Genomic DNA, 15,915 nt, shown 5'->3' with positions numbered 1-15,915 from the left:
GAATGAACTAAAACAGGTCTGAACCATCTTAATTAAAAACAACAAAAAACTTTTTAAAACGATTTATCCATTTTTATTTATGACCGCCACTCTTCAAATGGACGTACTTTTAATTTTTTCCAATACCGGAAGACATGACACCTCCAGATTTACCGCTGGACCCATCAATTATTATAATAGATTCTCTGTCTCGCTCGCACGCTCTTTCTATTATAATTTAGTTTTTGGATGGCCTCGGAATGTTTTAGTCGTATATCCTGGATGATAGGTATGTATAATAAATGCTTACGAAGTAATTCTGAGAAAAAAATCGGCTTTATACAGATCCTACTGAACTGACTTAGATTATTACTAAACAGAGAAGAAATAGAATAGAATAGAAAAATATAATATTTTCGGATACATAATTTCTAGTTGAAATAATAACTTCACATGCGTTGGATATTTTTAGCAGTGTAAATATGACGTAAAACAAAAACGTAATTTTTGACACTAAAACATATCCAATCCACATCTTATTTTTGGGGTATCGTACTGTTCGAATCGAGCCGATGTTGGTGACTACTAAACAGTATCTACTGCGTACTTAAATATTTACTTCAATTTCGGTAGTTAAAATAAGAGGTATTATTTTTGCTAGAAATGTTTACAAAGTCTCTTTAATCTATTTAAAGTGGGTGATAAACGTTACGAGCAAGTATATACGCGTACTTGTGACTCGACGGCCTTTTTCGATTGTGTGTCACTATAAGTACGCGTTCTTTAAAACCCAACCGATTCAAAATCTATAAGTACGCGTACTTGCTCGTACGTCTATCATCCACTTCAACTCCATAAAAAAATCTTCCAAATCCAATTTCCTCCTCTTACAGTAGCATCCCACCTTATAACCTATAAAATCCCAAAAACAACACGATTCAATTAAGAGGCCGCACCGCCCAGGCCGGCCCAGTGTTGCCCACTAAAACCGAATTACCCGAGCAATTACTGTCGCGGCGTAAGCCGGGGGCGCGCGTGCCGCCCGGTCACGACCTGAGTGTTGCAAGTGTTAAAAAATCGATAATGGGCGATCACCGATCGCTTCTCGATAACTGATAGAACTAATTGCAAATCGATTTTGGTTACATGGGCTTTGATAGGTTATGAAGTAGGAGGCGAGGGTTTTCGACCAACACCCTTGTCCTTGTGTTTCTTGACATTTAAATTTCAGGCCTATTTGCGCGATTTACTCTGAAATTTGGAGAAGGATGAAATTAAAATATTGACAGATATGTTTTGCTGCTTAATATCAGAAACGTGAAAAGTGTATGTTCAAACATTGATTCGTACATTTATTTCCTAACTCGAGATATTATTTAGGTAGGTATTATTGAAAATGTAGATGCAAATGATCATAGTAAATAACTCTTTACAATGAAGAACTTGGTTATGGTTATAACAAAAACAAAATAAGATCAATAAAACCACTCTGTTATAATTAAACCCCTATTACTGGGGACGCTATTGCACAACACCCTGCATTTTATGATTAAGCACTGAGACTTGGCACAGGTTGTTCCTTGGGTGGCCCTGAGTAGATAAAGATCGGGAGGCATCGAGAGCCCCCCTTAATTTAGGAGGGAGGAGGGGGGGAAGGCTGGCGCCGCCGCGCTTCCTTTGAAACCATATTTCTCTAAAACTATACAAAATAGGGCATGCCATATATCATTTTCGGATAAATGAAGGACGAGGAATTCATTTTTGGAACAAAAAATATGTATTTTAGAACAAAAATACAAAATAAAATGGGAAAATCTGAAAACGAGATTTTTTTTATACATATTATTGCACATTTTATGAAAACTGTAATGGTTTTTTCTAAATAAAAAATATTATTTAATAGCTACATTTTTTTAGTTTTAGAAAATGTATAATTTGTTATAGAAATATATTATAGGACGAGTGATAAAAAATAATTTACATCGCCCGATAGGGTGATTTGAATGCTCATTTCAATAAGTTTTGTCAATGATTTCAGGTATAATCACTATTTTTAACACACGAAAGCCGTAATCATTGTAGTTAATGGCTATTTTAGTGATTAATGTACTTAAAATAAAAAAACATACAAAAATTTTAAAAAATATTAAAAATGTGATAATTTTTTTTAACATTATCCTATTTTGTTCTTTCTACACAATTTATATCTAAAAGCAATAAATATGAATAAAAAGCCACATTTATACAGTTTATAAAAATATATAGTTTGTTATATAAATATATTACGAAACGCGAGATAAAAAATAATGAAAATGAAAATTTTAATGTACGGGTCAGCTAGCATTATTCGATGAGGTGAGGTAAAGGTACTACCCGCTATGCAGTGGAGTTCGTCTAGTAATACAGAAATATACTTATTCTAATAACGTTTACACATGTAGGTATATCACGACCCAGTACAGAAAATTGTAAAAGTCCTATAATATAGTTTATTTTGATTGTAAAATAAAATTGCATGTGACTTATATTGCAAAAAAAATGTCTTAATCACGTTCTCCTCTCCTAAAGCAGTTCTGCATGCATAGGCTTGAAGATTTTTTAGTTTACTAGCAGAATTTAGTTACTTCCTTTGGGCCCCCTTAAATCGGTTTTACCCATGCATAAAAGATAAAATAAAAATCGTCATATTCTTCCTTTCAGTATCAATGATAGTTAGTTATTGCGCAATAGTGCCATAAAAAATAAACTAGATTCGTATTAGCATTAAACATTAATGATTTTTGAAATAAGACATTGCTTTTGTACAAAGGAGAACCTCAAAAAATGGTCTGACTAGACGAAAACATGTGTATCGGGGCTAGTACTCAACTACTCAAGGCTCTCAAAAAGTGTAGCTATTTTGAGTTATTCAAATAAAACAACATGAATAGTCTGAATTTAATTATGTATATATCACAACATCCACTGCATAAGCACATCAGCTCCGAACATTTAATTTAAAAAGTCTTTTTTTACGGTTGCACCTTACGCGGCACTGTTTTTTATTACACCTGCATCCGACAATTTCGAGGCATGTTTCTGCAGCAACAGGCAACGTTGCGGGTAAGTAGGCTCCCAAATCCCAATTGTTACAGACTTTCGTCCAGCCACAAGTAGCAAATAATGGCAAATTTTGAATTGGGTTTAGTTGACCCCATAAATGGACACCTTGATATACCTATAACCCTTACAAAAATGGTGCAAGGCAGCTTTTGTCGGTGAAATGCTGTTAATTTGGCGGTCTTTTTTGGTTAATAACTATTTTCGGCACTCGTTAACCAAAGTACAGGACGCAGATCTGGAATAATAAATATGTCAAGTAAGAATTATCCATAAATTATGCAAATCATATAGATAACTACTATTTCACAAGATGTATTAGGATCAGACCTATCATATCAATCGATCATTTCATGTAATATAAATAGTTAAATTCAGACTATATAGAAGTATATTGTTTAATTTGAAGTACTCTAAATAAGTACACTTTGAGAGCTTTGAGTACCTTTACCTCACCTCATCGAATCATACAAGCTGACCCGTACCGTACATCAAGATCGCCCTGCCACGTCACTTTCATTATTTTTTATCTCGCGTTTCGTAATATATTTATATAACAAACTATATATTTTTATAAACTACACAAATGTGGCTTTTCAGTCATATTTATTGCTTTTAGATATATATTGTATAGAAAGAACAAAATAGGATAATGTTATAAAAAAGTTATCACATTTTTTTTTTGTATTTTTTTTTATTTTAAGTACATTAATCACTAAAATAGCCATAAAATACAATGATTACGGCTTTCGTGTGTTAAAAATAGTGATTATACCTGAAATCATTGACAAAACTTATTGAAATGAGCATTCAAATCACCCTATCGGGCGATGTAAATTATTTTTTATCACTCATCGTATAATATATTTCTATAACAAATTATACATTTTCTAAAACTAGATAAATGTAGCTATTAAATAATATTTTTTATTTAGAAAAAACCATTACAGTTTTCATAAAATGTGCAATAATATATATAAAAAAAAATCTCGTTTTCAGATTTTCCCATTTTATTTTGTATTTTTGTTCTAAAATACATATTTTTATGTTCCAAAAATGAATTCCTCGTCCTTCATTTATCCGAAAATGATATATCGCATGCCCTATTTTGTATAGTTTTAGAGAAATATGGTTTCAAAGGAAGCGCGGAGGCGCCAGCCTTCCCCCCTCCTCCCTCCTAAATTAAGGGGGCTCTCGATGCCTCCCGATCTTTATCTACTCAGGGCCACCCAATGAACAACTGTGCCAAGTCTCAGTGCTTAATCATAAAATGCAGGGTTCCCATACAAGACATAGCAATAGCGTCCCCAGTATATCACTATGGCAGTGGATATCAGTATTTGAAATGAAAGACTATAAACACAGGCATAACAACTTCAATATAATTATGTCATAAGTGTATGCTGTTCAAGACGACGTTCGTATCAAGACGACGAAGATTCTTCGATATCTCGGCCTCAAAATAACTACTCAAAACACGCATAATTAGCATTCCAGAACAGAGGCGTAGGTATCTTAAAGACTTGTAAACAGAAATTGCACGAACAAACCGAACCAATATTAATAACTCACTTCCTTCATTAAAATCAAATTCATTTTCTAACGTTTTCCATGCGTTGGAAACAAAAGTTTTTAAGCATCACCAGATTGTATAATCAGTTGTAGTCACCTCTATTTTAATGGCTGTAAAGTTTAGATGGATATATTTGTGTGTAGATGTAAAGTGTGTGTTATTAAAGCTGGACATTCAATCTTGGCATACACCGGCATCCATCACCCGACCACGCCCCTTAAGAGTGTTTCGACAACGATCTTGCCACGTGATTTGTGGGTGATTAAAATATTAATAATGTCTTTAAAGCGTTTAAGAATAGGGCTTGGCATGTCAAATGTGAGATGCTATCACCGTTACTGTTTAAACTAGATGGGTTAAGACAATGGGTTACTTAATGGCAGTGTCGAAAAAACGTTCTGTAAACAAAACTGGCATACTTAATGTGGCGTAACTTTTTACTTTGTTATAACTAAACAGGAAAATTGTTGGATAACTCAGTAACATTTTTGAAGTAGGCAACTAAATTAAAAAAGAAAATTTTGAACATACATTTTATTTGTATACTTACACTATTTCTGGTCATAAGGTACTAAGTGACTAACATCAACGTATGAAAATGAAGAACATTTTCATGTTTGTGCTTTATTAGTAATAACCAGTACTTACACACCAAATTACCTCCGTGCTGCATCTCATTTCACCTCAAATAAAATACATTATTCAGCGTTATGTTATTCTAAAATTACCCCTAATTTTGGGTCGAAGCTGTAACCTGGCAACACTCAAAACGACATTAACCATAGTACGATTTTTTCTTGGATTTCCAATTTACGTAAATAATGTCAAAGATTAAAAATTGTAATAACATCACTAATGAAAATTTCGAATCGAAACTACTGGCCAGCGAAAAAAAGAAAACAAATCACTGGCTGTTACCACCCGAATTTAAAAAGAGAACTCGAGCATGGAATGTTGAAACCAACAGGCTACCAATTTTGAATACGCATTCGCGAACTCATTTTTGAAAAAGAACACTACCACGTAGATAATAGAAAGCATTTTAATTTTATGCTTTTATCGGCTTTACTATCTTTTGAAAGTGAAGGATTTAAACGACTTCCGTTTTTTCGAAAGAATGTGAAGATTAAGCCAATTAATATTCGTATGTTTTGGATGCATAATGGAAACAAAATTTGACTTTATGAGTCAATTTTGAAGAATTATTGAAACACATTCGTTACGCAGAATTTAAAATTTTGTAATATGTATACTAAATCTCGAAAACACTTGCGTAATAAATAATCAATCTATATTTATATACCCTATTATGCCCTATTCCTAATTCATTCATTACACTCTTTGCCTTGGAGAACCTTGGTGGTTTTGATATTCCACATGTCAAAATAAAAATCAATTTTTAAAATGTCGCGCTAATGATTATCAGCAATTGACATAGACTTTGAAAAAGTTTTTACTGTGTTCATAATTATATTCTTCCAGTATGACATTTTTTAATGAAATTTCCTTATTTAAGTATTAAATGTTAATATAATCTCAATATAATTAATCAATTAATAACCATTAAAACATACTTATAAAAACACTTAAATTAAAATCTTACAAATAAAATAAAACTAAATTATAACTAAATCACTACTTAAAAATAAGCTTATAATAAATAATACTAAAGAAATAATTAGAAAATAATAATAAAAATAAAAGAACCCAATTATAAAAAGAAAAAACCATCTAACAAATCCGCCTGCGGCATGGTGCCCATTATGCTGGCGGCATTTCCTCGCTGTATCGCCAGTGCGATACGTTGCGAGAAATACGCGCCAGCTCTAGGGTCTCCAGTAGAGTCGATAAGCCGAGCCGACAGAGCTCCCACAAAGGCTTTCATGTCGGCCGACCAAGGACCCAGTGTCTCCATAGCAAGCGCCGCAAACTCGTAGTCCTTAAGCAAGGACGAGTATTTGCGGCGCTTGAGAATCTGGGCCTGGTCAGCCGCACCACCGGCCTGAGTGCGGGTCGCCTGGATATGGGACTGCGCGAAGGTATCTACGCAAGTAGCGTCCCATACCAGGGCTCTGCCTAGTTTCCACGGCACCAAAGTGGCCCCGTCGGGACGCTTGCCATCGTCCCTTACCATACCTGTGGGTTCGAGAACTGCAGGCACAGAGGCGGTGGCAAGCGAGCGACGGACCAAATCATTAATGGTGCCATGGCGAAACAGGCGACCGGCGCTTTTGCTGCATGAAAGTCCATGTCGGCCCAGCTCATCGACATTTTTGCCGCAGGAGCACTTGTGAGGGATACATATTTTGGACCCAAGCCTTAAGCATATAGCTATTCTCAAGCTACTTGGGTCCAAAACAGTGCCAATCTGTCGCGATGGAAGTGCCCGAAGCCAGTGGCCGGACTCGGGAACTGAGACGGCGAGGATTCGGGCACGTTCAAAATCGTCCGGACTCTCAACCAGTAGTGTATCATGGGCTGCTTTTAGGAGGGGAGAGTCCCAAGCCCGCTGGCTGTGACGGGCGACCGGGATGTCCGCACTTGGACATGATTCACACCAGGCCTCCCTGACCTCCTTCATCGCAGACTCGCTATCTCATCATCAGGTATCTGAGTACGGTTTAAAATAATACCGACGAGAGACAGCGAGCCGTATACAGAAGCCAGGAAAGCGGGTAGAGCCGAACTGGTCGAAGTGCGGACACCCAGACCACCAAGCCTTACAGGAAGAACCGCTTGGGCCCACGACCTTGTATCAAGATGGATGTTGAGAGTTTTGGAGAGAGTTGCCTGAAGTGAGGAATCTATGGAGGACAAAATAGATGGAAATTTCCAAATTGGGCAACTGCGGAGTAAATACATGAATTTAGGCGTAAATAAACAAAACCGGATAATGAAAAGGGCCATATGGGGATTTATTTGAAATAGAAGATCTGAGGTGTTATTAAATAAATTCAACTTACAGTTAATAACGGGTTCGATCGATTCATCAAAAATAGGTGAGCCTAAAAGAGTGAGGGATGTTTTCGAATGAACAGAAATATTTGGTAGAATGGCGTTGAAATTGGTTAAAATGTCTATTTTTGTATTCAAGGGAACGTGATCTGGAATGTAGATTTCGCATTTGGTAAAATTTAAAGCCAGGCCGATTTCTGAGAATTTATCTATGATATACTGTATATCTTGTAGCACGGTGGGTGCGTCCCCGCCGAGAGAGCCATCATCCAAGTACCACAAGTTGAATTTAGAATTTAGATTAGAAATGATGGGATGGATGACTAAACTAAAAATTGCGGGCCCAAGGGGGTCGCCCTGTTGGCAGCCCATACTTGATAAAATTGATTCATTGCCAAACAATAATTTTGATGGTGCTCCGTAGCACTGCCAAAGGTATGTGTAGATTTCAGGCAGTTCTTTTTTGACTTGAGCTAACAGAGCACCGCGGTCGACCGAATTAAACGCATTTTTGACATCAATTTTTAATAATCAATACTGAATAAAGAATCTGTCCTATTAGTATTAAATGAATATTGTAAAATTGATCCCTTAAATCAATGTTGAAGGTTTTTCATACAACTGATAAATGTTAAAATTTTCACCTGTATTCTAATAAAATATTAATAAATGTATACAATATATACAATCAAATACAATTTTGATACAACTGGTAGCTTTTATAATATAAAAACCGAATATCTGAGCATGCGTGACCCTGATGATCACAAAAACGGACTTGTCCCGCAATTACTGTACCTTTAGACCTTACACTGTTATTATCTGGTTGTGCATTAAAGGGTGTACATTAAATGGGGGTTGTCTCATATGACTTTTTTTACGGAGAGACTAATTATGGTTCAGATTAGAAATGCAGGGTAAAAATAATGTATGATGGCTCATCGGCTCACTCAATACTACTTGCAAAAATATGCACGTTGAACGATATGATACACTAAAAACTTGAAAAAATTATAAGGCGCATTAGGGTAATTACGAAAGTCGTCTAATTACGAAAGTCGCATAAAAATACCATTATTTCCATCATATCAAGATTCCCCTTTCGGAATTATCCGAGCATTTCTGTCATTCGGAATTACCCTAATTCACTTAAGTGTCTAGTGTTATATTTGAATACCTATTATAATTATATATATTATATATATATTGTTTCACAGTTGAGGTCATCGCGGATACCTACTTCACGTTATATTTGATGCATAACTATAACTTGTGAAAAGTTTCCAATAGCATAATATCGTCAAATCATAAACTACAATGTTCCGAATTTAAAAATAAATGTAAGCACTACTCCAAACTGGAAAATTATATTGTACTTATAAAAAAAAATTGCAATGTAGGTACCTATTTCACAACATGGAAAATTCGCGTAACCCCAAATTTGCCGTCCTCACCTACGACAATAACAAAAAGTTACTAAGTTTTTCAACTTTTAAGTCTCCTTCTCTTTATAGATCATTTCATGCACTTCCCAACAAAGAGCTATTTACCAAAACGACAGTCCTTGACTGAATACAAACACCGTACGTATTGTTGTTGGAATTTTACGGATAATTGTTATATTACGCTTTCTTTTAACATTCTAAAATGATTTATCGCTCAGTAAGTGCTGTTAACTCGAGCTCTACAATGAAGCATAAAATCTGGCCGTCAGTGCACCAAAATCGACTTTAAGAAAAAAAAACTATTACCACTCGAAACCCAACCTTATAGTCTACAAGTTAAGTTTTTAGATTGGTTGGCGCGTGTAATTTTTTTCTGTAAGTTGGTCAATAAAAAAGTTGTACGTGAGCGTAGCCGCGGGCTTGGCACGAGCCAGCGCTCCACGCCTAGGATCATTTTGAATCTGTGGACGTCAGGTCAGACGCGAAAAGTTCACTTTGAATATCTGGATGATTCATTACAGTTTTTATAGTCTATGGTCTTTTTGTAATAAAAGTTCGAAATTGGAATGGGTTCGGGTAAACTTATAATGGCTACGACAGTCAATGATTATTTTAACAAAATGGAAGCCTAATATTAAGAAACTGTGTACTTATACATATTCATATTACTATCCGTATTTTTATAAAATAATGTGATGTGCCTGTCAAGTATGTACGACTATACAGCACAAAATACAAAATACTTATCCGCTATAATATATATTTTACTGAGGAGTGCCCAAAAAGAATATTCTAGCTATCTACCTAGTCTAGCTACGAATACCTACTACCTATAGTACCTATGTTACTGCTACGAGTAGCTTCAGAAATATAATTTTGTGTAAAGATATGTTTAACGATTGAACTATTTTAAGTCAATGATCACATAGGCACAGGTGCCGCATCAAACACCACATCATCATCATTATCATCCTCATCATGTTAGCCCTTTATCGCCCACTGCTCATAGGCCTCTCTTTTAGGCACCATATACCTACGCCTAAGGCACGTGAAGCCACATCTAGTTTTTTTTTTTTAATGGGATAGGAGGCAAAAGAGCAGACAGGTCGCCTGATGGTAAGCGATCACCGCCGCCCATGGACACCCGAAACACCAGAGGTGTTGGAGGTGCGTTGCCGGCCTTTAAGATGGGTGTACGCTCTTTTCTTGAAGATTTGAAGGTCGTATCGGTCCGGAAATACCGCAGGCGACAATTCATTCCACAGTTTAGCTGTGCGGGGCAGGAAGTTTCTGGAGAAACAGTATACCTAACTATAATAAATTCCCGAGGCATTCAAGCAATGTTAATCTGTTCAAAGCAATCAGGTACTATATTGTCTGATTGGCAATCATTGGCGAATTATCTTGTCGGGCCGAACGTCTATAAATCAATATTATTGGATTATTCAACTTTGAAAGACGTTGCGAGAAGTTTCGTAACATCGAAGTGGATATTCAATTTAAGGTAGTTGTCTCAATATTAACAATCGAAATAGTGAAATTGATAAGTCCGTCACAGACAAAGCGGTACCAACATATATTATGGCATGGTATCATAAGGTTTATACGTATGTATATATGTAGGTAGTTATATAACATATTTCAGTGAAGCGTCCGCGTAATCACACCTCGGACACTGGCGATCAAATATATGAAAGAGACGCGTTCCTAGCACACATTCTAAGCTCGTGTAGGTGATCGCGTACCATGCTTGTTGAGTGAAATTTGACAGGTCGACTGTTCGCGTTTTTGTCAGGCGGTAACTATGAGGTAACCGAGAGGGGGTGGGCGGCACTTTCAGCGGGGAGCGGGAGTGGCCATACTGTACGATAGTACTCTTTATTATACTGTGGCGTAATAGTGCGCACACTGGGCTGTTATAAATCGCCTTCGCGCCATCGCGCTATCCCTGTCACACCTTGTTATATAACGTTATACAACTGCCAGTGTGGAAGCACCATAAGCACGCGTAACGTCGGACGCCTGTAATGTATGGCATATCAGTCCTATATCCGATTTCGGATCGGATAATGTGAAAACGGACTAAGGTGACGATACGGTCTAATTGACAAAGAGTTCGAAGGTTTCATTCGATTTGCTTTTGTATGTCTAGGTGATAATCTCCTCTGTCGGAATTCCTAACCGATTCTTGTAAAATTGTGTAAAAAAAATTTAAGATTTAATATATTTTGTCTTCGATCCAATTTTCTTAATCCGATTCGTTTGATGTATTGTATGATTTTGTATTTGTTTTATTTACAATGATCACTAAGTAAGTGTTTTGTTTTGTTCTAGGTAAGCTGTGAGAAGAAACCACACTTAGACTACTAGAATAATATCTACATACAAAATGACTTTCCGTTGTGTTCCTACATTCCAAGCTGTGTCGAATGACAGTAGCGCCACCTGGGTAAGAACTTGTGTAACAATTTTTACTTTCGTTGTACTACTCGCCGCTAGATGGCTAAAGTCCATTAACAAAACGTTACTTATAAGGTCTCGTTTTAAATCCGCAAATTAAAAAAATCTATGTATTAATAATATATGTGCTTAAATATGCAACAAGGTAAAAATAAAACATTACTTCTGTAAATCAACCGGATTTTAAAATTTCTTAACAGCGCCATCTAGCCATTCACGGGTAAACTCTTTCTGTATTCGAAATGAATGTGTTACGCGCTTTCGTTACGCTACTCAACGGTAGATGGCAGAAGCCAGCGAAAATTTTGGTTTCTGTAGTAAAAACAAAGATGGCGCAACATGTACTTTAGTATAAATATTTCAATTCAATAAATTCGAATCAGTGTGTCTTTGTAAAGCTTATGTAAGTTCTTTAATTTGTTTTGATAACTTAGTAGGTTTAACCGTATAATCTATTTGTATAAAGCACAGATACCTTTTACTCCCACACACACTTACCGTTTTCTATGTTCTCTTACTTACCGATGAACTTTTGACTCTTGGAGTACCAACTTGACATGTCAACAACTCGGAATAGACTTTTGACCTGAAAAGCTTAGGGTCAGTTACATTTACCACGGGGATACTGACATCAGTAATCCATACCTATTCATTTAATTAATAATTAATAATAAGATCATGTTTGTTCAACTTTAGGGGCCCATTTCTCGAACGATATTAGACTAATATTATTAGTCCACGAACTGTCAAATTGTATGGGTTGCCATGACAACACACTAATATTATTAGAATTAATTATAACTTTCGAGAAATGGGCCCTAGGACTCCTAGGAGGCAGCATTGGCAATTGAAGGCTATGTTCTGGTCTTAAATGAAAGAACTTCTCCTTGCTCGTTGTTTTATTACAATGCCAATCTCATACTGAACAGTTTGGGTTACAATCACAGTCGATATTAACAATACAATACACAAATTCCTAAAATTATCACAGCTTGGTTATACGGTTGCTTTTTCTAGTTTTTCCATAATGCCGATTATATCTTTTTTTCACGGTGACATCTGTCAAGATTTATGCGGTTCCCGCCTAATGTTTTATTTTTTTAAAAGGGCCAATCTTATTCAGGCACGTTTATATCTACCGATAATTTGATAAAGGCCAGTATACATATAAAATCAATGAAAATTATGAACTCAATGACGAAAGCTAACAACTCGGCCTTCCTGTGTAAGCGAGGCCCTTCGCTTAGGACCAGTTGCATCACCCGCAGACAACAGCTAGCAGGCACATCAACGTCTCGCAGCAGAAGTCTATGGACATTACCATACAAAAATATTACAAACGTTTAATTCGTTAACAGACGGATTGGTGCAACCGATCCCTAGGTTGTTGACATAACACAAACCTACTTCCTATGCCTACTAGTTTAGAGATCAACAGTGGTAATGATAACATATCATTGAACATTGCTTGTAATGATAACATAACTTCAATAAAAGTTACGAGTTTCAACAATAGAAAACTATTCAAAAACATAAATTAACAACAAATAAATCAAAAGCTGCATGTTTCAGACAATAATCATTCGTCTGATACAACGGTAATGGTAACATACCTAATCCTCCAGGTGTTGACATGCTTGTTAATGATAACACAACTACAATAAAATTTACGAGTTTTGACAATAGCAAACTTATCAATAACATCAATAATAACAATAAAAAAAATCAAAGGCTCCATTTTTCAGACAATAATAATACGACTATACAACAGTAACAGGAAGAGTGCAATAAGTACATCGGCCATCCTCGTTGTTAAGCGAGTCCCTTCGCCTTGAGCATTTCTCAGTGTCACGACTGGAACTACGAGTATCAACTATCAATTAGATAATATGCTTAGAGATCAGTGATAAAAAAAACAATGAATTTGTACCTACTTATTAAATTTTGCACCTATAGGCATACCAACATTGTCATTCAATTTTACATTAACAAACAAAAATAGATCATAAGATATAACAAAACCGATAGTCGTATGGAATAATAATTTAATCCGAAACACAACAAGAAATTTAATCCAATAAACTTAACATGTATAGCGTAACTACTGTCATAGAGTATATAAAAAAAAAACATCTTTATTCAGTTGATTGGCCAAAAATCGAACAAAATGCTCAAATCACACATTTAACATCCATTATATTTCAAATAACGTTGCCAGTATCTGTTTTCCATACAGTCTTGTACAAACACACAAGAAATATAACTATCCGTGGGTCACAAACGACTTAATAATAAAAAAAAACTTCTCGTCCAGTTAATTGAAATCGCTCAAAAACACCCGCATAGTAATGAGATATTGAAACTAATTATATCGCAATCAAAATATTAATAATTTAAACAATCTCTATCACACGCACATCGCACAACGCGAATACTACGCTAAAACGTTACAAAGTAGTGGTTATCAACTAAACACTCTCTGGAAAATCGTAAACACCGTCACGACACGCGTCTCCAGCAAGCGACAATGCAATCTGGACTCGTTAAAAGATAGCCGGGACGAACAATACACATCGCGGAACCGGTTAGCTAAGATATCAATATTTTTTTTATCTGCTGCAAATACTGCAAATGCACCTATCGCTCGCCCGGAACTGACTAATGAAGTACCTCTTACACATTCGTGCACCTCAAGTCCCGTTTCCGTTAAGTTATCGGTCTCGGTTTACCTTTGATGAGTTGTATAAAATCATATAGCGACAAATATTGTTACAAGAAAAACACCTGTGGTATATATGTATATGATACCTCAACTATGTTGCTAATGCTCAAAGTTGGACTACCTAGGCATAGTTCAGTTAACTAACATTTTTTTTATTATTAAAGTAGGTATTTACCCACCATACTTAAAAATGTAACAGTCGTTCCCGTTTATAAAGGCAAAAGTCAGAAAGATGAGTTGAGGAACTATACCTAGGCCAATAAGTATAATTCCCACTATGTCCAAAGTTTTAAAAGCGGGAGTGAGTAATCGGCCGCATAACTTTTTAGAAAAGTTTCAATTAATACACACAAAACAATTTGCCTATCGACGAAATCGCTCATGTGTCTCAATTATTAAAGAGAACCATTTACATGTAACCATTGTCGTTTGCGACATGACGAATGCTTTTGACCTTTGCGATCACAACGTCCTAATCAAAAAGTTTGAGCACCACGGTCCAGGTGGCTCTGTTTTAACGTTCATGGCCGATTTCTTATAGGAAAGACAGCAATCCGTTGTAATAAATAGTGGTTCGGTAAAATCTGACTGTGGTTCTGTAGATATTGGGATCCCCTAGGGCTCGTCCATGGCCCAATCTATGCTTTCTAATACAAATGTATGTTTTTGCTGACGACATACTAACTGCTCCGAACAACGATAGCTTCAAGACGTCAATCACCCGTGACGTACATAAACTCCTAGTACATTGGTTTCGTTAATGGGCTCGTCCTTAAATGTATCGATAACTCAGGTTCTCCACTTTAACCTAGGAAGGAGACCGCCAGTAGTTACCATGAACAACACAATCCTTCCGCACGTCACCTCTGCCGAATTTTGAGCGTTACCCTCGACCAATTGCTAAAATGGGACATCCAAATTGAATTAGTATGCACGCACTAAGTTAGCAGGAATCTGTTTCGCACCCAAAATACTGTCCTTGTTCTTCCTCAAGCACAAACATATAATAATATAATATAAGCTTTTATTTTCTTGATAAATATTTACAGTTATGTTTTTTTTTTTATCATCTTCATCATCTTCATAAGGACCACCCTGAACGGTAAAGCCTCCTCCAATGCTTTCCAGCATTCTCTTCCTTTTGCTACTTCTGGCCAGCTGTAGCCTACTATTTTTTTTTTTATGCCGTCGCTCCATCTTATGAGTGGTTTTCCACTTCTTCTCTTTCCCTGGGTTAGCCACTCGCTTACCACATTTGGCCAGTGTCCGTCCTCGGTTCCTTGCGTGTCCGGCCTATCTCCATTTAAAGCGTAATACCTGCTTAACTGCTCATTTGCCCCGGTCCTCTTTCGAACGTTTATTTTTTTACTCCATCTTCCAGTCTCAGTCCTAGGTAGCCTCCTTGAACTCCTCCCTGACATGCTTTTATTCTCCTAAATGTTTCTCTCCTAGTGGGCCAGGTTTGGCATGCATATATAAGGCAGGGTAATAAATAGGCAAATTTCCATTGCTTTAGTCTTCATTTTTGTTTTGTAGACATTTTTACCTTTGAAATTTCCTTTAATGACCAATACTTGTTCCATGTTCGATTTACTCTTCTTTCAATTTCTTTTTCTAAGTCTTGTTTAAATGAAATTAAAGTGTCCTCAGGTAGATGTAGTCCTCTATGGTCCTCTACATAC

The 15,915-nt window shown here is 36.2% G+C and overlaps 1 protein-coding gene across 2 annotated transcripts in view; it reads left to right on the top strand.

Moving 5' to 3' along the window:
* The window catches only part of LOC125237685 (transcription factor AP-2-epsilon), a 100,304-nt gene that overhangs the window by 15,587 nt on the left and 68,802 nt on the right, over window positions 1-15,915 (top strand). The window contains exon 2 of one of the 2 annotated variants that reach the window (XM_048144831.1): window positions 11,391-11,500. The exons of the other annotated variant lie outside the window; for it this stretch is intronic. Within the exon in view, the coding sequence (XP_048000788.1) occupies window positions 11,441-11,500 (60 nt within the window). The 5' untranslated portion in view covers window positions 11,391-11,440. The remainder of the gene's footprint in view (window positions 1-11,390; window positions 11,501-15,915) is intronic. 2 annotated transcript variants of the gene reach the window in all.

The sequence above is a fragment of the Leguminivora glycinivorella genome, chromosome 22 (genome assembly GCF_023078275.1).
Source record: "Leguminivora glycinivorella isolate SPB_JAAS2020 chromosome 22, LegGlyc_1.1, whole genome shotgun sequence".
In the NCBI taxonomy this organism is placed as follows: domain Eukaryota; kingdom Metazoa; phylum Arthropoda; class Insecta; order Lepidoptera; family Tortricidae; genus Leguminivora; species Leguminivora glycinivorella.
Note: the sequence above shows the minus strand (reverse complement) of the source record. Positions and strands in the feature narration are given on the sequence as shown.